The sequence below is a fragment of the Bos indicus x Bos taurus genome, chromosome 3 (assembly GCF_003369695.1).
Source record: "Bos indicus x Bos taurus breed Angus x Brahman F1 hybrid chromosome 3, Bos_hybrid_MaternalHap_v2.0, whole genome shotgun sequence".
Lineage (NCBI taxonomy): Eukaryota > Metazoa > Chordata > Mammalia > Artiodactyla > Bovidae > Bos > Bos indicus x Bos taurus.
Window position 1 is genome coordinate 94,386,241 of NC_040078.1, and position 22,423 is coordinate 94,408,663.

At 37.2% G+C, this 22,423-nt stretch overlaps 2 protein-coding genes across 4 annotated transcripts; both read right to left on the reverse strand.

Annotated features, from left to right (window-relative positions):
• Positions 1 to 117: 117 nt before the first annotated feature.
• Positions 118 to 22,129, reverse strand: BTF3L4 (basic transcription factor 3 like 4). Of its 3 annotated transcripts, XM_027537264.1 has the most exons (6): positions 22,019 to 22,129; positions 18,754 to 18,820; positions 15,258 to 15,371; positions 2,054 to 2,255; positions 1,158 to 1,217; positions 118 to 629 (listed from the first exon to the last, which is right to left on the reverse strand). In XM_027537264.1, the coding sequence occupies exons 2-6, from the start codon at positions 18,805 to 18,807 to the stop codon at positions 583 to 585; spliced, it is 477 nt and encodes a 158-aa protein (XP_027393065.1). In that variant the 5' UTR covers positions 18,808 to 18,820; positions 22,019 to 22,129; the 3' UTR covers positions 118 to 582. The 3 variants fall into 3 exon arrangements, with proteins under 3 accessions (XP_027393065.1, XP_027393066.1, XP_027393067.1); XM_027537265.1 differs by lacking the exon at positions 18,754 to 18,820 and having other exon boundaries at positions 22,019 to 22,100; XM_027537266.1 differs by lacking the exons at positions 15,258 to 15,371; positions 18,754 to 18,820; positions 22,019 to 22,129 and adding an exon at positions 2,349 to 2,407.
• On the reverse strand, positions 5,954 to 7,147 carry LOC113889888 (eukaryotic translation initiation factor 1A, Y-chromosomal-like). Its single transcript, XM_027537268.1, has one exon. The coding sequence runs from the start codon at positions 6,497 to 6,499 to the stop codon at positions 6,065 to 6,067; it is 435 nt and encodes a 144-aa protein (XP_027393069.1). The 5' UTR covers positions 6,500 to 7,147; the 3' UTR covers positions 5,954 to 6,064.
• Positions 22,130 to 22,423: the final 294 nt, after the last annotated feature.

Consider the following 22,423-nt stretch of genomic DNA (forward strand, 5'->3'; position numbering starts at 1 on the left):
TGTAGCTGGTGGCAAAATATCTCAAGACATTTTAAGCCCAGGAAAATATGAGAAATATGTTAACCAAGCAAATTAAAACCAAAACCTCCAAAGGTAAAAATCTCCTCAGATTCGAAATCCAAGACCCTCACTTTTTATTAATTCTGTGCATCATTAGAAAAAATAAAAAGTAACAAATGTAAAGATTTGCTTTATTTCTACTGGGGTAAGGAGGAGGATAAATAAAACTGGTTTCCAATTTGCTCTCCACTGTATACATACATACCCACACACACACACACACACATACACACACCTAAAATACCCCAACAAAGAACAAAAAAAACCAAGAATTAAAACCCAAAAGACCCTCAAACTGCACCAACACTTCGTATTTTGTCCAAAAGAATAGATCCTGGGAGGAAGTGCAAAATGCAAAATTAATGACCAAAAAATGCTGAACAAACAGCATTATCAATATACAAAATATTTATATTACTGAACTAGTAACAGTTGATGTTCTCCGTGTCTGTAAAACTTTGGAACCACATAGCTGATTTGTTAAATCTAGTCCATGCCAGCTTCCAAAAATCAGAAAAGATCTTAGTTAGCTTCATTCTTTGATGCCTCATCAAAATTTTCTACGAGATCTGAAAAAAAAAAAAGTTAATGAGTTAAATTTACAAAAAAGAAAGTAAATGCAATCCCTATCTTCTGGCTCAACAAATACTGCTACCAAAATTAGCCTGAAAAGACATAGGACAAGAGGCAGAAACAAATTGGGGGCATTTCACTAATAATGCTTCAATTTCTGCTTAAAATAGAAACCTTAAGGAAATGTTAGTCCTTTTTTGCCTAAGCAAACTACTAAGGTGAATAGCATTTTCGTATGTCAATCATAATTCCTATAGAAATGCTATAACGTAAATTTATAATCACAATGATTCCAATTTAATAAAGGCATATTCTAACTCAGTAAATGCAGTAGAGCTCTGTGTGACAATTTCTGATTCCACATTCTAAATGGGAGGGTTTTTTCATTAGACTGTATGTGCATCATTATGAATCCATTTAAATTCACAAGCTCACCATCAACAAAAAACTGAAAAATCATCACAATGAATTAAATGAGATAAACAGGATGCAAAAAGTCTTAAAACTAAAGAAAGGTTGCTTACCTGGAACATCATCCTCCTCCTCATCAATGTCTTCTGGTTTTGGGGTTTTGCTATCCAGCACTACAAAAAGTTTACTTTAAAATTAGTCACTAAGAACAAAGACCTTTATGGAACACTTACAGTGTTTATTTTTTTTTGCCTATCTACATAGTTTATAGAAACAAATCTTACATAGCTGTTCAGGAGAAGCTAAATATTGTCTAATCTAATCCCATATTTTCTATTTAATACAAAAATTAATAGAAGTTTAACTTCTTTAGATATACACTAAATATACTTGGCAATCTCAATGTGTAGTGAAGGTACAACATGCAAAATGGAATAATTTACGTGAGTTTAAATAAAGACATTATAGTTAAATTTATTCTCCAAATTCCATATTCTTCAAATACAAAAATCAACATTCAAGATTTTTTTCTATCTCATTTGGTATAAAAGTATCGAGCTTTGCAGAATGAACACTGAAATAAAAGGCTCTGATTTTCAGGAATGACAAGACAAATTTGAAACCAGGACTATCTTGGACATTCAGAACTTACAGTTGCTTCATTTGTAGTATCATCAACAATATTAAATGAAAATATAGTTCTGTGATATCACTGTCTTCTTGTTATTAGTCAGAAGTAAATACCAAATCAACTATTTATAAAATTTCCTTTTAGGTAATTACCTCCCAAATCTCTATATTACCACCAAATGTATCTGAATAGTCTATAGACTGCACTGCATTAATCACTGAAGGGACAAACTCAAAAATTTATGAAGCATACAAGTAACGTTATAAAAGTAAAATTTACGAACAGGCAAATCCTTCTAGCATGAAATAGATACCTTTAAATCATTAGGTTCTTTAATTAAGATGAAAAGGGAAAGAGGCATTAACCTGAAATACTCACCTTGCCGAGGGAACTGTTCAGCTAACTTCCTAAGACTTGTTAAGCTGTCAGCACCAAGCTGACTTAATATTCCAGGAAGCATTTCTGTGATTGGTTTGGCTTCTGCATGGCCGGTAATTGCAAAGGTGTTGGCAGAAAGGGAAGCTTGGACTTTAGGATTGTTGAAATGAATAACTGTCCCATCATCTTTAATCATGTTCACCTGTATGATCACAGAAAAAAATATATTTCACATATTTGGTACAACTCAAAAAATATGTTTAAAAAACAATTAAAAACAATTCTTGTTTTTTACCTGGTAGGTAGTTTTGCAATCCTGATGTAATAATTATCTATGCAGTGAATTTGGGCGGAAAAACACCCTAGCAACAAAGTAAAATGGTGTTTATGGCACAAATTACTAGGATGGTAAAGAAATAATCACTTTATTATAGAATCTAGATTCTATTATTTTGTTATTATTATTGGCCGTGCCACATGGCTTACAAGATCTTAGTTCCCTGACTAGGGAATGGACCTGGGTCCAAAACAGTGAAAATCCCATGTCCTAGCTGCTGGACTGCCAGGGAATTCCCTAGAATCTAGATTTTAAATTTAAAGATTTCTACTATGAGAAGGAAGATCATGCCCACATTTTTTAAAAAAGGGAGTTATCAGCCAAGAATTGGCTTCTTAATGAAATTACCCATTACTCAATTTACACTATCAAACTAAATCCATACAGATACTACTGTATCTGTACAATAGTTAGCATCTTACTTATGGTTCGAACAGGTGGTAAGGAGGTAATAGTGTATGGTAAAAATAACCACTGAAAACCCATAAAGAACACTCAGAAATTTAATCAATCAGGGTTTCACTCTTTTGAATATCTAGTAAATTTACAAAAGTTTCAACTTGTTTTCCTCATGTCATTCTTCATAGGAGATTTTGTCAGTTCCTCTAATCCTTTTAGGTGGAGCTTCTCAACAACCTTCAATAACCCTTGTAAATGACAAGAAGCTCTCCCACTCAGTTGTCTAGCCATCTGAACATTTATCAGTTACTAGGAAACCCTTAAAATCATAGCTTTCCTCAATATGAACTGCTTCAGATTTAATCTCATCCATTGCCTGGGACTCACTGAAAAGGAAGGTTGAATGTGTGTGCACTATGTAAAATATTATTTTTCTCTCTCACTCTTGCTGTGTTTTAGTAGAGCTGTATGTATTATATTTGCATATAAGTTAAATGTGTAAATAATGTGATTACACTATGCAGTTGACTTCACTGGGTAAGTTACCTTGGTGGTAACATGCTTATTATATAAAAAGGTTAGGAGAGTTAATTCTTGGCTACTTTAGAAGCATTTCATGGTCCATCCAAAAACTGCCCTTGTCAGAATCAAGCAGAGATGCTGAGTGTTCTCCATGGTCAGTGGAAGTGGGCTTTTCTTCCTCAGAGGTGATCACCACCACTGACACACAGCACCAGAAAGGAAGGGGAAGAAAGGGGCTTCTAAATTTCAGGCAAGACCTGGAACACAGAGAAAATAAAGGCAAGTCCCCTAGAAAATCGTAACTAAATCCCACAAATACTATACAGAGTAAGCATTCAATCCAACTGAACAAAAATCATGAGTTAAAAATAATTTATGTTAACTTTAGAAAAAAATATGCTATGTACTTCTGAAGATAATTATTGTGTAGGTAGAAAAGTTCAATGCAAAAGTAGCTTAAAGTATGAGAGAGGAATGGCATGAGAAGGTAGCAGTGGCATAGTAGATATGAAATGTGATGTTTTTCTGGATCTGTTCCAGAATCACATAATTTTAGTATGGGAAAAGAATAAAGATATGGTAGGACTACATTTTTCCAAATCAAGACCCATCACTTAACTTAATAAATGACTTCTATAACACTACCAGGGGTGAAAAGTATCCCAACATTGGAATATTAGATATTTTTTATTTACAAACATTACAGTCACAAGAAATTTAAAATCAGTATTGCTCAAAAAAAGTCAGGCCATATATTTGTTGAACTTAGAGGTCTTCTAGTTCAAATCTCTTGTTAAAGAAACAAATACTAATGATAAAGAGTTCTTGGTTAAGCAATATTGTTGTTCAGTAAGCAATATACCCAGGACAAATAACTGATTATGTGCAAACTCAGAACTTAATTAAACTTAGGCTTCCCAACTTTATTTAGCTTCTTTCCTATGATGTCACTCATATTCTTAAACACCTATTTGTCTATAAAAATTCAATTGTGTGGCACCATAAAAGCTTGTCAGAGAATTATCTATCTCAGAGTACAGGTTAAGTAACAGCAGATATATGAATAATATATGTCATATCTATTCCATGTCAGATTGTGAAACAGACATTAATGGTTGTTTTAAATGAGGTTGTGTAAAGATGTAACTTCATGAATAGAAAGGTCCAGAGACAGGTGGAGAGTTTAATTTTAGAGTTGAGAGAATGAAATACTAGAGGTTACAAAGGCCAGAATCTTTTATTTCAGTCTAACATTCCTTCCCCTCTACTGAGCAAATAACATGGTTATATATGGCTCCTAGATACAGGTTATTAGAACTATCAAAGGATTAATTATTGAGCGAGCAACATGAACAGGACACTTCCCAACTCTTTTAAGAGGCAAAAGGAAGGATAAGGAATTTGTTGAACTGACAAAGCAAACTATATGCATTTCATGTGAAGACTTCACTTTCTCCAGTGACTTTACTGATGTTTGGTCTATGTTAAGTCATACAATCTATATACAGTATAAGGAGAAGGAGCAGACAAATAAAGACTGTTAAACTACCTACCGTACCAGCTCTCAGGTCCCTTTTTCAATCAATCAAGTATCCCCTTTATGTCACAGTGCTTTTTCCACTTAAAAGGTAGCTGAGGTAAAGAATGCTACTTGAATTATAGAGGAAGAGGCTTTTTTTTTTGACCCCAGTTCAGAACTCCAGATGCCCTTGCTCTTATTTTTCACTCTAATAATACTGACATGTTTTGAAGTTACCAGAAACAACTACTACGTCCTTCCATGCATAGTTTATTTACATACGCTATTTTCATTGTTAAGAAGAACCTTTTCCTGCTTCTCCACATTGCAAGTTCCCATTTATCCAAGACACAGGTCAGATGCTTCTTTCTCTGTGAAAACTTAAGGTGGTTTACGCATCTTCCGATTTCATGAAAACTGATACTATACAAAATTATGAGACACAACATTACCTCAAGTGTCAGCACATACTTCAGTTCAGTCGCGTCTGACTCTTTGCGACCCCATGAACCACAGCACACCAGGCCTCCCTGTCACATCACCAACTCCTGGAGTCCACCCAAACCCATGTCCATTGAGTCGGTGATGCCATCCGACCATCTCATCCTCTGTTGTCCCCTTCTCATCCTGCCCTCAATCTTTCCCAGCATCAGGGTCTTTTCCAATGAGTCAGCTCTTCGCATCAGGTGGCCAAAGAATTGGAGTTTCAGCTTCAGCATCAGTCCTTCCAATGAACACCCAGGACTGATCTCCTTTAGGATGGACTGGTTGGATCTCCTTGCAGTCCAAGGGACTCTCAAAAGTCTCCAACACCACAGTTCAAAAGCATCAATTCTTCAGCGCTCATCTTTCTTTATAGTCCAACTTTCACATCCATACATGACTACAGGAAAAACCATAGCCTTGACTAAACAGACCTTTGTTGGCAAAGTAATGTCTCTGCTTTTTACTATGCTGTCTAGGTTGATCATAACTTTCCTTCCAAGGAGTAAGCGTCTTTTAATTTCATGGCTGCAATCACCATCTGCAGTGATTTTGGAGCCCAGAAAAAATAAAATCAGCCACTGTTTCCCCCTCTATTTGCCATGAAGTGATGGGACCGGATTCCATGATCTTAGTTTTGTTTTTTTTTTTTTTGCTGTTAATGAAACTTTTATTTTAATGAGTCACAGTTAACATCCAAACTGTTGAACAATCTTCAAAGAAAACTGCAATGTGCAAGGCTGAGTTCACTTTAGATATCATCAATGTCTCCATCATCATCTCCAATGTCATCAAACTGGATTTCATCATCTCCAGAGCCAAATGTATCAGTTTCATTGATTTTAGCATTTTCTGGAAGCTTGCCATATGCCTTCAGACTTCTAGCCTTATCTGCATTGTATTTTAAGATTACATCAGCTTTATTATTATCCTGGTAGTCCCGAAGACCAACCAATATAATGTCTGAGGTATTTATCCAGACCTTCTTTCTCAGTTTCCCTCTGATGTGGTACAATCTCTTAACACCATCGAAACACACAGCTTCCAATCGTCCGTTTCCCAACATTTTGATTACTTGGGCATACTCTTGCTCATCTTCTTTGAACACTAGCGCCCTCTTTTCAGGTTCATTCTCATTCTTGCCTCTGCGTCTGTTTTTACCTCCTTTACCTTTATTCTTAGGCATGGCGGTGACGACGCACTTGGGGCGTCTCCGACTTCTCTCCGGGTGGTGGCGGGGAAGGTCTCCGGAAGGGAGACGTGTGAGATAGGGTGACACGAACTGACTGCGAGAGACTGGGTCGCGTCTGCCGGAGTCTAGCGACGGACATCTTCCGATATCTGCCTTCACCGATGCTTGGCCGCAGCAAATGGCGATGCGCCTGCTTGCGTCCGTTATCCCCACCTCCCAACGTCAGCAGGCCACACCCCCTCCGCTGATCTTAGTTTTCTGAATGTTGAGCTTTAAGCCAACTTTTCCACTCTTCTCTTTCACTTTCATCAAGAGGCTTCTTAGTTCCTCTTCACTTTCTGCCATAAGGGTAGTGTCATCTGCATATCTGAGGTTATTGATATTTCTCCCGGCAATCTTGATTCCAGCTTGTGCTTCCTCCAAGCCCAGCGTTTCTCATGATGTCAGCACATAACAGTCACTCAAATTTGCTGAATGAAGTCATCTCTTCCATTATTTACTGACTGACTTCAGAGAGAGCACCTTCATCTGTTAGTACAGCTAAGAAATTCTATTAAAGACTTTTTCTATGGCAGATCAGATCAGATCAGTCGCTCAGTCGTATCCGACTCTTTGCGATCCCATGAATCGCAGCACGCCAGGCCTCCCTGTCCATCACCAACTCCCGGAGTTCACTCAGACTCACGTCCATCGAGTCGGTGATGCCATCCAGCCATCTCATCCTCTGTCGTCCCCTTCTCCTCCTGTCCCCAATTCCTCCCAGCATCAGGGCCTTTTCCAATGAGTCAACTCTTCGCATGAGGTGGCCAAAGTACTGGAGTTTCAGCTTGCATACGACATCTCAATAGATGCTGAAAAAGCTCCTGATAAAATTCAACATCCATTTACATTGAAAACTCTCCAGAATGTGGGCATATAGGTGACTTACTGCAACATAAAAAAGGTCACATATGATAAAACCACAGTTAACATCATAGTCAATGGTGAAAAGCTGAAACCATTTCCTGTAAAATCAGGAACAAGACAGGGATACTCACTCTCACCATTTTTATTCAACATAGTTTTGGAGGTCCCAACCACAGCAATCAGAGAAGAAAAAGAAAAAAAAAAAAGGAATCCAAAATTGAAAAAAAGTCATAAAACTGTCACTGTTTGCTGATGACATGACAGTAGTATTCAGAGAAAATCCTAAAGATGTCACTGAAAAATTACTAGAGCTCATCAATGAATTTGGTAAAGTTGCAGGATACAAAATTAATGTATAGAAATCTGTTGCATTTCTATACACTAATATGAAATATCAGAAAGAGAAATTAAGGAAACAATCCCATTTACTAACACATCAAAAAGAATAAAATACCTAGGAATAAACCTCCCTAGGGAGGCAAAAGATCTATACTCTAAAAATTATTATGATGCTAATGAAAAAGATTGAAGATGACACAAACAGATGGGAAGATATCATATTCTTGGATTGGGAGAGCCATAATTGTCAAAATGACCACATCACCCAAGGCAATCTATAGATTCAATACAATCCCTATCAAATTACCAATGGTATTTTTCATGGAGCTGGAACAAAAAATTTTATAATTTGTATGGAAATACAAAAGATCCTGAATAGCCAAAACAATCTTGAGAAAGAAGAATGGAGCTGGAGGAATCAAGCTCCTTGACTTCAGACTACATTACAAAGCTACAGTAATCAAAACAGTTGATACTGGGTTTTCCCTGGTGGTCCAGTGGTTAAGAATCTGCCTCACAATGCAAGGGATACCAGTTTGATCCCTGGTCCAGGAAGATCCTACATGACACAGGGCAACTAAACCCGTGTACCACAACTACTGAGCCCATACTCTGGAGCCCATGAGCTGCAATGACTGAGGCCATGCACCACAGCTACTGAAGTCTGTGCACCTAGAGCCCTTGCTCCACAACAAGAGAAGCCACCACAATGAGAAGCCAGCACACCGCAACTAGAGAGCAGTCCCTGCTCACTGCAGCTAGAGAAAGCCTACACATAGGAGCGAAAACCCAGTGCAGCCATTTAAAAAACAAACAAACAAAAAAATAGCATGATATTGGCAAGAAAACAGACACATAGATCAATGGAAGAGAATAGGAAATTCAGAAATAAACCCATGCACTTATGGTTAATTAACCCATGACAAAGAAGGCAAAAATATACAATGGGAAAAAAGACAGTTTCTTCAGTAAGTGGTACTGGGAAAACTGGACAGCTACATGTAAAAGAACACCATATACAAAAATAAACTCAAAATGGATTAAAGATCTAAATGTAAGACTTATACTATATAACTCCTAGAGGAAAACACAAGTAGGACACTCTTCAATGTAATTGCAGCATTATTTGTTTGGATCTGTCTCCTACAGTAATGGAAATAAAAACAAAAATAAACAAATGAGACCTAATTAAACTCAAAAACTTTTGCACAACAAAGGAAACCATAAACAAAATGAAAAGGCAACCTACTCAATGGGAGAAAATATTTGCAAATGATATTACCAACAAGGAATCAGTTTCCAAAGTAAAAACCTCAATATCAAAAACAAAACAAAACCCAAATAATCTAATCAACAAATGGACAGAAGACCTAAACAGACATTTCTTCAAAGAAGATATTATACAGATGGCCAGTAGGCACATGGAAAGATGCTCAATACTGCTAAATAATTAGAGTGCAAGTTAAAACTACAATGAGGTACCACCTCATAAGTCATCATTAAAAAGCCTACAAATAATAAATGCTGGAGAGGCTGTGGAGATAAAGGGAACCCTATTACATTGGAGTGTAAATTGGTGCATCCCCTATGGAGAACAATACAGAGCTTTCTCAAAAAACTAAAAACAGAGTTACCATATGATCTAGTAATCCCATTCCTGGACATATATCTGGACAAAACTCTAATTTGAAAAGATACATGTATCCCAACGTTCAAAGGAACACAATTTACCACAGTCAAGACATGGAAACAACCTAAATGTCCATCAACAGATGAACAGAGAAAGAAGATGTGGAAGATACACACAATGGAATATTACTCAGCCATAAACAGGATGAAATAATGCCATTTGCAGCAATATGGATAGACCTAGAAATGATCAAATTAAGTGAAGTAATTCAGCCATTATATATAAATGACTGAATCACTTTGGTGTACACTTGAAACTAAGACAACATTGTAAATTACTATAATTCAATTTTTTTAAATGGTTAAAAATTTTTAAATAGTTAAAAAAATTTTTTTTTAATTTAATGATTAAAAAAGGATTCACACATAGTGAACGGAAAAAGGTTAAAATGGCAGATTTTATGCTATGTTTATTTTCACATAAAAATGTGGAAAAACATAAAACCAAAAAAGCAGGGTATTTGGGACTTCCCTTGTAGTCTCATTGTTAAGACTCCATGCTCCACTGAGGGGGCATGGGTTCGATCCCTGCTTAGTGAAGTAAGATCCCACATGCTGGCAGCATGGCCAAAAAAAAAGGCAGGACATCCGAAGAAATTAAGACTGCCATGTAATAAAAAGGTGACCAGGACAGAGTGCTTTCCTTTAATTCTCCTGCATTCAGAGCTGTACACCCATTGGCACCTGACGCTCTAGGGTGAAGGAAGAAGGAACCACAGTAAGGGTCAACCAGTAACTTTAGGAACTTTAAGTCCTTTTTCTGTACAAGTGGTTCAAGAAAAGGAAAATATTAACAGTAAAACTTTTGTGTACAATTACAAAATTTAAATTCCCAGTCCTAAGCTTTCTCCTGAGCTCCAGCTCTCTATGACTAACTTCTTGCTAAACAATTTCACCTAAAATAATCAGTATCTCTTACATTTAACAGGCCCCAAACAACCTGGGATGTCCATGGGAGTCAGCATGCTGTACACTATAAATGATGAATAAACACAGTTCCTGCTGTCAAGAGTCTTGTAATCAAGAGACTACGGCAAACAGACTACTTGGTTAATAAGTAAGTAATCATACCCTATAATATGAGGTTGTAATAATAAACATATTCAGGCACAGCAATTTAAGTTAAGGCGAGTGGAAGGACAGACAAAGTGTTGATTATTATGCCTGGAAAGAAGGGAAGGTTTCATAGAGACAGAATATACCTTAGTTAAGGTAGAAGCTGTACTCTGAAGATAACAGTAAAATTCCATCTGAACCATCTGAACCAGAGAAACAGACTTTTGGTGACATTTCTTACCAAATACATCTGATAAAATCAACTGTCTCTGAGAAAAGAAACAGATTCTACTTTTGATAGATTCATGTTATCATCAGGGTGACAACACCGTCACTATATTCAATCAGATTACCAAATAAGAAGCACATCTAAGTATCTTCAACTGTCATAGAACATAAGAATTTTTCAGGAATTGAGTTCTGGATTATACTCTCAGAGTTTACAAGGCATTCCTTCCTAAAACCTGGTCAGTTACTTGGCTTCTTTGTATGAAACAGTCTCTGGCACTCCCCTGCCCCTTTCTGACAGCTCTGGATTTCTGTCTTTGCTGCTGCTGCTGCTGCTGCTAAGTCACTTCCGTTGTATCCGACTCTGTGTGACCCCACAGACAGCAGCCCACCAGGCTCCCCATCCCTGAGATTCTCCAGGCAAGAACACTGGAGTGGGTTGCCATTTCCTTCTCCAATGCGTGAAAGTGAAAAGTGAAAGTGAAGTCACTCAGTCGTGTCCTGACTCTTATCGACCCCACGGACTGTAGCCCACCAGGCTCCTCCGTCCATGGGATTTTCCATGCAAGAGTACTGGAGTGGGGTGCCACTGCCTTCTCCTTTGGTGACAGGTAAAAGAAATCTACATACAATTAAACTTATTACCTCAAATCAACTACTAATTAATACATAAAAGATCAGAGAAGTCCCTCTTAATTCAAACAGTCCTTTAGCTTTTACATATCCGAAGAGGACATAAATTAAGCATTGCTATGCTAAGTCACTTCAGTCGTGTCCGACTCTGTGCGACTCCATAGACGGCAGCCCACCAGGCTCCCCCGTCCCTGGGATTCTCCAGGCAAGAACACTGGAGTGGGTTGCCATTTCCTTCTCCAATGCATGAAAGTGAAAAGTGAAAGTGAAGTCGCTCAGTCGTGTCGGACCCTCAGCAACCCTATGGACTGCAGCCTTCCAGGCTCCTCCATCCATGGGATTTTCCAGGCAAGAGTACTGGAGTGGGGTGCCCTTAGGAGAGGAAAAAATAATCACCAATACCAAAGGCCTAGAAAGTAAGATCAGAATTTTACTAGGCAAAAGTGCAATGAGTTTTTGAAACCCACCACTGATCTCTCTGTGCCCAAGCCACCAAACTGAGTACTTTCTACTGGTTTGATGTTTTGAAGGTCAAAGTATAGAAAACATAGTAATGTCATTTTTGTTTTACAGTGCTACCATTGCTATCTTCTCTTACCATTCCTATCTGCTCTTTTCAAAAGTTTTTTTTTCTACTTTCCTTAAACTGCCAAAATCCCAAAAGATAGTACATTCTAGAGTTTAGCACTTTGAAAAAGTTCAAAACAGCCCAAACTGTAATTAATGTGTTTATTCTAAGACATATATATTTTTTCCTATTTTAATGTTTCTGAAAACTGCATGTTTTCATGTATACATTTAAGGTAGTAGTTTCTTTTTTCTTCCAAGAAGCTGTTTTTAAAGTGTGTCTCATCATTTTCTTGAAGAAAAAAATTGTTTAATTATAGTAACACATATGTAATGTTTGAGGCAAACCAGATTATATACAGTATACTAGATATGCCTAAATAAAATTATTTTATATCTGCAAAGTGTTATATAAAGTACAAATATCTTGGTTCTCAAAAAATCAATTTTAGAAAGAGGGAAAGAAGGAAAAAAGTAAAACTTCCCATTTTAGGCTCAAACATTCGGAAATTTTATAGCTGTTACTTCATGTTGTTAATTTTCTTTATGTGTATTTTCTCTGTATAACTAGTCTGTGAGGACTGGAAGACGTCACTTACGTACCCATATGGAGGTAGGGGTGCCACAAGAGTGTGTACATGTCTACTGTTGCTATTGTTGTTCAGTCATCCAGTTGTGTCTGACTCTTTGTGACCCCATGGACTACAGCACACCAGGCCTCCCTGAACCTCACTATCTCCCTAAGTTTGCCCAAGTTCATGTCCATTGCATCAGTATATGCCTATATGTACCATTAATTTTCTGTGCAACATTTTGGAGCTATGACTCCCCAAACAGAATTGCATTGGCAACACCAACAAAAATGAATTTACAATATAGTTTTATATATGCTGTAATAAATTTAAATACAGGGCATTATGGAGGTACATAGGAAAGACATCTAACCTGTCTTTGCATATACGTAAACGTGTGCTACCAGGAAGACTTATAGGACAAAATAACACCTACATTAATACCTGAAAAGGAGAAAAAGCAATGTCCTTAGAAATACTTTTGGCAATTTCATTTATCCATGATGGTGTAAGTAATGAATTCTGCATGGCAGGTACTCAATAATACAGGATAAGGCAGGTAGAGTCCCTTTCTTTGGTGGGACTTTGAAAGAATGGAGAGGAAGGAGGGGCAGGAGGAGAGGAAAAGGTCAAGAGTGGGCCTAAGTGTAACTAAGAAGACCAAAGCAAGATGAATCAATGAATAAAATGAAGTCTGGTTTTGACATACTTAGCTCAAATCTGGAATTCAACACTTCCCAGCTATGTGATCTTGAGCAGGTACCTGACTCTCTTAAGTCTCAACTTTCTTATCTGTAACCAACAATAACTAATTCAAAGAGATACCACGGAGCTAAAATGCATAATACATATTTTGTTTATCTGGCTAGCTGACTAGTTTCCCTACTAGATGTTAGGCTCTAAAGAACAGAGACTATGAATAATATCTTATGCATCACTGCCTAGCAAAATGCTTGGTATACAGCAGATATTCACTACCATTAAATATTCAATATGACAATTTGAACTACAAAAGTACTATGACCTCAGCACAGCATTATAATTAGGTTTGATTATATGCTGAAGAGATCAAAGACTACTAACCGATTGGTTTGTTATTTCACTATAAAACACTAAAAGTTTTATTAATTATAAGGGCCACAGAGTTTTCCAAATCTGAACAAAATCAAACATTCAGAAAAGCATGCCCTTGGAGATAAAATCTATACTTCAAGGAGGTAAATAAAATCTTTTCCTCTCTCTAAAGAAGTGTTTTCAACAAAGGGTGATTTGCCCCTAAAGGACCTGCATCAACGTCTGGAGACATTTTTGGCTGTCTTAATTGAAGATCTAGTGGGGAGACTCCAAGAATACTGCCAAATATCCTAGAATGCACAGGACAGTTTTCACAATAAAGAATTATTTGGTTCAAAGTGTCAATAGGGTTGAGGTTGAGTGAGGAGGGGTTGGAGTTGGGAGAGTAGAAAGATAGGCAAAGATTTAAGACTGCCTAAACACTTATTAGTAGGTTAGGGTTAATATTATCAGAGTTCATGTCCATTACTGCCACTTATTCTTCTTTTTAATAAGGCTGTAATTTTTAAAGAGAAGCTTAGATTTGCTTTTTCTCAAATATGTCCCAGATACAGAATGATCTCTCTGGAAATTATTTTAGGTCAATGAAAATATATGAAAACTTTTAATAGCTCAGGGGGGAAAAAAGCATTTTAAATACTTAATTTCAAGACTTGCAAATGAAGTTTTAATACTTATCAGAGTAAGAATGCACAGCCATATCTAGCTATAAGGAAAAAAGATACATGTGACCTACCTTCCCTACTATTTTATCAGTAAGTTAATTTTGAAAGTACAAAGCATATTTAAACAAAGTATTTATTTGTTCCTATATCCCCAGTGGAAGGAATATGTGGCACTTTGCCATTTCACTGCCTTTTCTTTGTTACTCTTCTATTTCTTTAATAGAGATCCTCACCTCTACATTGTTTCTGATCTATGTTTTACAGCACATGTGCATTAATAATCTACTAAAACTTGTGAGGTAGTACTACACCTGGTAATTATGTAATCAAATCTGATAGTAGTGAAAATTTAAACAGAAATGGAATCATCAGGTAGAAGTAGATCTAGATGGTAACAGATCACAAATTGTTATTATAATTTTTCTTGCATAAATCAATCTTTGGCTTCTGATCTGAGAAAAGTAGTATCATCAAAATAATTTTAAAATTAAATTAATAGTTTTTGAAAGTGGTCTAATAAGAAATGCAATTCATGTAAAGCTACTGCGAGAGCTTTCTGAGTAATAATTTGAGAGACTGTGAAGAGCAGAAAGGTACTCTTATGGGAAAAAAGTCCACCTTATTGGAAGAAATCTTTGGTTTACCTTATTTCTGTATTATTAGAAAAAAAAATCTTATTTTACATTAAAATTAAAGAGTAGGTCCATAATTTTGTCATATATGCACATATTGGGTTGGCAAAAAAATTCGTACAAGTTTTCCGGTAAGATAGTACAGAAAAACCTGTACGAACTTTTTGGCCAACCCAGTACTTTGAGTCTGAAAAGTATAATGAATTCCTTAACCACCTAATAAAATCATTTTTTTGACAATCCAGTTTTATACAGTAGGCAAATTCAATAGCTCCAGTCCTTCAAAAAAGAGTATCAGATTCATTTAAGCTGATATGTTACATTTGAAAGTCTGGATAATCATTTGTGAATGCTCTGTTTATCCACATAACAATTTACAAAGTGATCATACCTCTTCAATACCAGCTATATTATTCACAGCCAGTTTTTTTAGAGAACTCTGAAGTTTTTTGTCATCAGCTGTAGCTGTTCTATGTACCACCTTCTTCTTTCTGCGAGCTGTACCCTGAAAGATAACCAAACAAAAGTGTTAGCATGCCATGCATTTGATAACTGTAATCACTTGTCTTCCTCTCCATAATATTCTTCCTAAAACTCACAGAAAAAACTGCAGACTTAATAGTAATGGTTAATTAGACTTCTCAGTCACAGAGTTGTGACTGTCAGCCAAACGCAGATTTTTGAAGGTTAGTTTCTAGCCAATTTTTCTTATTCTTTCCAATATCTAGCCTGTGTCATTTTAACACATTGTTTCAAAAGTTTTCTAACAAAAAATAATTTTTAACTTCAAAATAACCTGAAGTGTGCTTTACTTCAAATTTCCAACAAATAAGGAAAGTTTTTTATACTATCTACCACCCTCTAAAGATATTCTGAAACTTTGGACATTACAATGTAACAGGTAAATGCCTATTATATGAGTGTTCTAGAATCCTAGAACCTAGGAATGAAAAAGATCAAGTTCTTACATTACAATGGGAAGGAAAAGTCAATATATAAACAGATTAGATTATTTCAAACAGGATAAGTGTATTAAGAAAAAAAAATAACAGAGCAACAAGAATATTGGGTGGGGGCAAAGCACTACTTTATTAGAATGCTCAGGGAAGGTCCCTCTGAAGAGGTGGCGTACGAGCTGAGACTCATGAAAAGATTTAGGTGAAGAGTGATCCAAGAAAAATGAAACAAGAGTGAACCTGTCATTTCTAGACAGAGCAGACCAGTATGACTAGAATAAATAATGGGAAAGGTAAAGGAAAATGAAATCAGAAAGATTGGTAAGGGCCAGATCATGTAACCTAATGTGCCATGAGCAGGAACTAGACTTTATATCAACTGCAATAGGAAGCTACTGGAAGGTTTTAAGCATGAGAATGGTTTGATCCGATTTATGATTCTAAAAGATGACTGAGGTTGCTGTGGAAAATGAACTATAATGAGATCAATCAGGAAGCTACTGTAGAAGTTCTGACGAGAGATGAGAGTGGAGATAACGAGAGCTAAGATGGTCAGAAGAACCAAAAGGATTTACTGATGGACTAAATATAGGATATGAGGGGAAAAAGGAATCTAGAATGATGTTTAGAATTTTGACCTGAGCAAATGAAAATTATACTATTTACTGAGATAGGAAAACTTTCTTTCTAAATGGATATTTTGAAACTCTAAATAATTTTTTCCATTGAAAAACTATTTAAGACAATGAATTAAACTCCTGAGCCAATTTAAATAAATGTAACCTAAAGCAGAGCTGAAGCACTACCAACAGTAGCCCGTATATTGAGAGCTAAATCTTTCTGAGACTTGCCAGGAGTAAAAAGAAAGGAAAGGAGATTTTAATCTCTGGTTAGCTTCTGTAGTATTACTCAGGAAATCAGCCTTATAAAGGGTAGGCAGGAGGCTTAGTCTTAGAAACTCTGGTGGAAGTGGAAGAGAGCCCCAGGAGTAGCAGCGGAGGCTGTAATGAAATCTAGTTAAAGGATGGACTAAGAGAGACTATTAAGATAGATGGCCATTAATTTGTGAAGTGTTCCTGATTCAACTGCTTGCTAGTTACAATTCAAATGATCCTTATGTACCTTAAAATCAACTTGTCTATAAGCTCATCAGTCCACCAAACTATTCTTCCTATACTTCCTAATTTTCATAGCTCTAAAACCAGAAATTTGGAGGCCATCCTAGACTTCTCTCTCACCTCTGTCTCCCACATTCTATCCATCATTGTGTCATATACAACCCCTAAATTCGTGTCCCACATACTACAAGCTGTAGCTTCTCCTCTATGCCAAACTTGTTTTCATTTTCCACAATGCCAGCAGCTATCTTTTAAAATCACTGTTACTGTTTTTTCTTAAAATTCTTTAGTAGTTGACCTTGCCTATGGGATAAAATCCTCATCTCCTTGGTATGACACACAAAACTATGATCTGACTCTAAATTACCTGTTTCATTAGCTGCCATTCTTTATCCATTATAAACTCTAGTTGTAACAAATTAAAGCAAGCCATTCCACTAAGCATCATGCTATCCACTAAGCATCTTAGCATCCCATATGCCTTTGCATGTGTGAGAATGACAATCTTCCCCTTCACCCTATCTCATACCTGTTGTTTATTCTTCAAATCTCTGCTCAGTGATGACTTCCTTGACTCAGGTGCACCTTATACTTCATTTTAATATTTACTATTCTGTAGTGTAATTGTGAGTGCATCTCCCTCCCAAGCTGAATTGTGTCAAGAGCCAGGAAACTTTGACTTATTTATCTGTTGTGTGCTTGGCACACAGCAGTTGCTCAATAAACTAGCTGAATGACTGTGCCAACCTTCTGGCTTAAAATATACATTAGTGATGTGCTGTATCAAGCTCTTCCAGGTATATTCTGTGTTTCTTGAATATTCCTAACTTTTGCACTGATATATTACATTACTTGCTGCTACAATGTGACTAGTACTTTGGTTACATGAATTTGTTACTATGAGTCTGGAGTTAGATAACTGTATTACTAGGAAAGAAGGAGAAAGTATTAATACTAGTTGTTTCTTCCCTTCCCCCTTTCCTGTTCCTATCCCCAGGAACTATAGTCATTATCAAAGTAAATGACACAGTGGGGCTGCTACATACTATCCAACCTATCCCCTCCCTAGGTCTGAGGTAAATACTATTCTTGCTTTTCCTTTTACAAAGATTGTATTGAGCAGAGATAAAGGTAGAATATTCTCCTTGAACCCAGGGTTGGAACTAAAGGGAATCAAAGATTTTCAGTGATCAGAACTAACTCTCCCTTAAGTTTCAAAGCACATGGAATAAGAATGCTCATGTTCACATTCACCAACATAGAAAATCAAGTAGGAATTTGGGAGGAAAGCCTAGCAACGAACAAATGTACCATCAGCTTTTGCATCTCCCAATGTAAACCTAACTGAAGCAGCAGGGGTATCCAGTCAAGATAAGGTAACCTCAAGATCCAGGAATATCTGAGGGTGAGTCTAACATAATAACAGCTGTCTTTTAGTAAGTGTCTAGTCTGTGCCAGACACTGTTTGAGGTGCTTTATAAATATTACTCTAATATTTAGAAGCATCTTATGTAGGATCATTTTTATTTTACAGATGCAAAAATGGAAGTTTAACAAGATTGAATAACTTGTTCATATCATTTAACCACCAGAATGTTAAAAGGTCTCAAAGGTGGCTATTTCAATTGCACCCATCAGAGCGATATCTTCTAATTACCTATTTTAGATCTAGACATGTTATTTTCAAATTGGAATGTGGTTTAATCTTGATTAATTTTAAAAAGTTTAGATCTTCAATGACCACAAATCCAAAATAATAATACTATCTGGTAATAACACATTCTCCTACCAATTTTTCTTATGCCACACTCACCTTGCCCCCTATCCGGACCTGAGCCTGAAGTTTGGCTAACTTTTCTTGATTCATGCTGTTGGTAAATCTAGGGGGGGAAAAATAAATTTGTTAAAGTCACTGTTTTATTTACCAAAACAACTGTTTATACAACAGTACCTTCTGGTTCATTGAACCTGTAATATGCACCACCACCATGATAATATTGTCTATATTTTTTAAAAATATTAATAACTTTTTCTAGCTTTATAAGTCAAATAGCAAAAGAACCAAAATTAAGTAATACCAAGAGGGAGCCATATATACAAACAGAAAATAGAATTGAGATTCAAAATTACTTATTCGAAGATCCCTCCTTAAAAGTGTAATTCGGTACTCTGGTACTCAATAAAACCTAACCAATTCTAAAATCTCTGTAGTTACACCAGTTTCTTCCCCAAAGATTTTAACAGAAGAGAGCTATTAGCAAATTAGCACAACTTTTTTTTTCTCTCAAATAATATTCTGTATTATTTTTTTAAATCATAGATAGAAGACAAAAGAAAGAAAAATCTGGACAAAGAAAAAATTTCAATAGTCTAGCTGTCAAGATATGAGGTAGTCATGGCATCCTATATTCAAGATTAGGTGGTATGTTAATAACAGGAAAAGAGAACCAGATTTCAGACATTCGGTGCTTCTGCAGCACTTTCCACAGAGTTCATTCAAAACCTTGCACTAACTTAGTATGTCATAACTGTCAAGATAGTCTTGCACATAAGGTAAAATGCCTCCTTGCACAATTCGACAAAAACCTATCTCTGCTACATTAATACGAAATTTTGCAGGGAAGAGAATCTTAAAAATAAACTTTTAAAGGCTAATCTTAAAAATAAACTTTTAAAGGCTAATCTTGATTTTGAAAACTCTAAGTTCATTATAAAGTCAAGAAACCTAGTCTGGTCAGCCCTTTCCTACTAAGGAAAAAAAAGTTCTTCAGTTTATAATGGGTCATAACATTCCACACTATATAAACAAATAAAAGCCAATGTTAAAAGTCTTATTTTACTTGTTCTTAGATCAACAGATCACTATTGAGATACAGCAGAGGGAATAAAGGGTAAGGCTGTTGTCAAAACTTTTTGGTTGATTCTCTAAACTCTTTATAAACATCATCCAGATGAAAAAGATATTGTTTTCTTCATTTTAGAGATGAAAGAATCAAAGATTATGTAAATACTAATCTTTCTGTATTCTGACACTGTACTGAAGAAACAAACCTGTGTATCTCTCTGCTTTAAGGGCGAAGTCCAGTTCCTAAATAACATTTAGAATTTACAATTCTTCAATCTTTACTTAGCACTGTATCACAATGCTCAAGCAGCTAAAAAAATTCTTTTATAGGAGTTTAAGTGTGAATAGAGTACAAAATCAAAAGGCTTAAGTGTGTGGCAATCTCAACTTAAATCTGACACTGACTTAAATCTGCTGATGTAAATCCCAATCTCTACAGTTTCTATAGAAAAGGACCAAAATTCACTGTTCTCAAAGTAATGCGGCCATGAAGGTGTAGTGAACTAACAAAGAGCCTAAGGAATTTTTTATTAAAAAAGGGGCTAAGTGAAAATATTAGAACCAGATACAAGATAAACTTTTTGGGACTTCTCTGCATTTTGAAATAACAATCCCTAAGAGAAGAGATGGAAGAGATGAAAGTCAAAATAGAGCCTTGATCTGTTTGAAACAAAGCCAGAACAAAATTAACTCTTTAAATCAATGTGCGAACAAGAACAGATTCCATTCCAGGTAATAAGTATAATCAAAAACTTGTTCTCAAGGAGTACCTCAGAGAAAAAGCATTTTAGGGAGGCTGGAAGTTCAAAATTGGAAGGGAAAGAAGAAAAGTGGTTCTTTGTCTACTACCAGGTTGGGGTGCATGGAATTCAAGTAAGAAAGTGGACTGGATTCAGTTCATGAGAGAAGAGATATCAAGCTCAGAATCTGGAATAGACCTCAAAGATAACCTGCTTTAACTCCCTGTTCCTCAATCAACCTTTCTTTTTATTGTACCTGTTATTTCTGTCCTGTATAGGATGCCATCTCAAATACTGGAAAGCAGCAGCAGGGTTTAAATCAGAAATACACAAAACAGCTCACATCCCTTCCAATTTAACAGATTTGGAAATAAGGGCCCTCCTAGGCCCAGAAGGGAGAAGTAACTTCTTAAGGCCATGATTAGTGAGTTCTTCCTTGAGGATCCTAGGATCTTTAGTCTTTTCCTCAAGGATTGAAGAAACAGTGCAAATAATGAGGTTATATCCAACATTTACTGAGTGCCTAAGTTTTAAGCATTATAGTAGGCACTTACACATACCTCATTTTTACACAGAGATAAAATAAATTCAATCTTTAATCCTGACTTTTTATTATGTGGCCTCTAAGAGAGGCACAGGCTTTGGAATCAGAAGGATCAAGGTTCTACTACTTAAGGCTTCAGAAACATATTTTACTTCTCTGAACTTGTATTCCTTCCGTATTAGAAAAAGTGTAACACCACATACTTCACAGTATTTTTTTTCAGAGCTAAAGATTACGTTATCAAGCACAGGGATATTCACAGCAGATATTCAAAAACTGGTAACTATTGTTACCACTCAAGGGACAGAGCTGCTACAGTGAAAGACCGTGGGAACGGAAGTTGAAACCGCCATTCACTGGATGTATTAACACTGCCTGTCGTTCAATCATCAACTTCCTGACAGCCTACTATGCACCAGGCAGTGTGATAGGGCTAAAATGATGGGCAAGGCAATGTTTCAGAGAGGGTGGTAGCCCTGTAAACAAATCCTGCCATTACAAGGTGAAGAGCAATGCCACGGAATACGGTCTCCAGAGCCTGGGGCCGGGGCTTGCTAGCCTCATTTTCCTTAGCTGTCGAGTTGGAGGATCGAATGAGGTGACCGCAGATAGGTGGTATAAAGCTCACAGCGTTATTGTTGTGAATAATGAGGAGTAACAAAACAGAGGCGGGGGACCACCTGCCTCCTAGGACTTGATCTGGGCGGCAACAGCGCTGGCCCGCTCGCCCCCACGGAAAGCGGTGGTGCTGGGGACCTTCCCTCAGGTGCAGACCCCCAGCTGCGCCGCCGGTAACCGACAGGCCAAGCCAGTCGCTTCCGCCCCCACTCAGCGCGCCACGGCGGAAGTGGCAGCCCAAGCGGTTGGCGGGTGTCGGAAGAAGAGGGCGGGGGGAGACCGTGCGCAGCGGCCTATGGCCGTGGAGTGGCGGGACCGCCGGGGGTCTCACCTGAAGCAGGGAGGGTCCTCCAACACCAGCACGCGGCAACAGCAAGATGGCTGCCTCAGTCGAGACAGAGAAAGACGAAGGCGGCCGCGGCGGCGGGAGTGGGACCCACGTGACACATCCTGCCCCGCCTCTCTCTCACAAGAGCAGCCTATCCTGGGATCGCATGTACGAACTACAAAGGCCAAGCCGCTCTGCGCCTCCCAATAGAAAAGCGGCAGGTGCAGTGGCCGCGTTGCATTCTGGAGCTTGCAGTCCCCCTGGAGTTCCATTGTGTCCGTGCCTGCAATTTGTAGGGAGTCTGATAAAGGGGAGGTGTGTATTTTTGTTCGTTTGTCCTTTTGCTCTAGTTGTCTTTCACTGGGCATTAAGTACGCACACGCACTGCCAAGCTTAACTAGTGTGGGG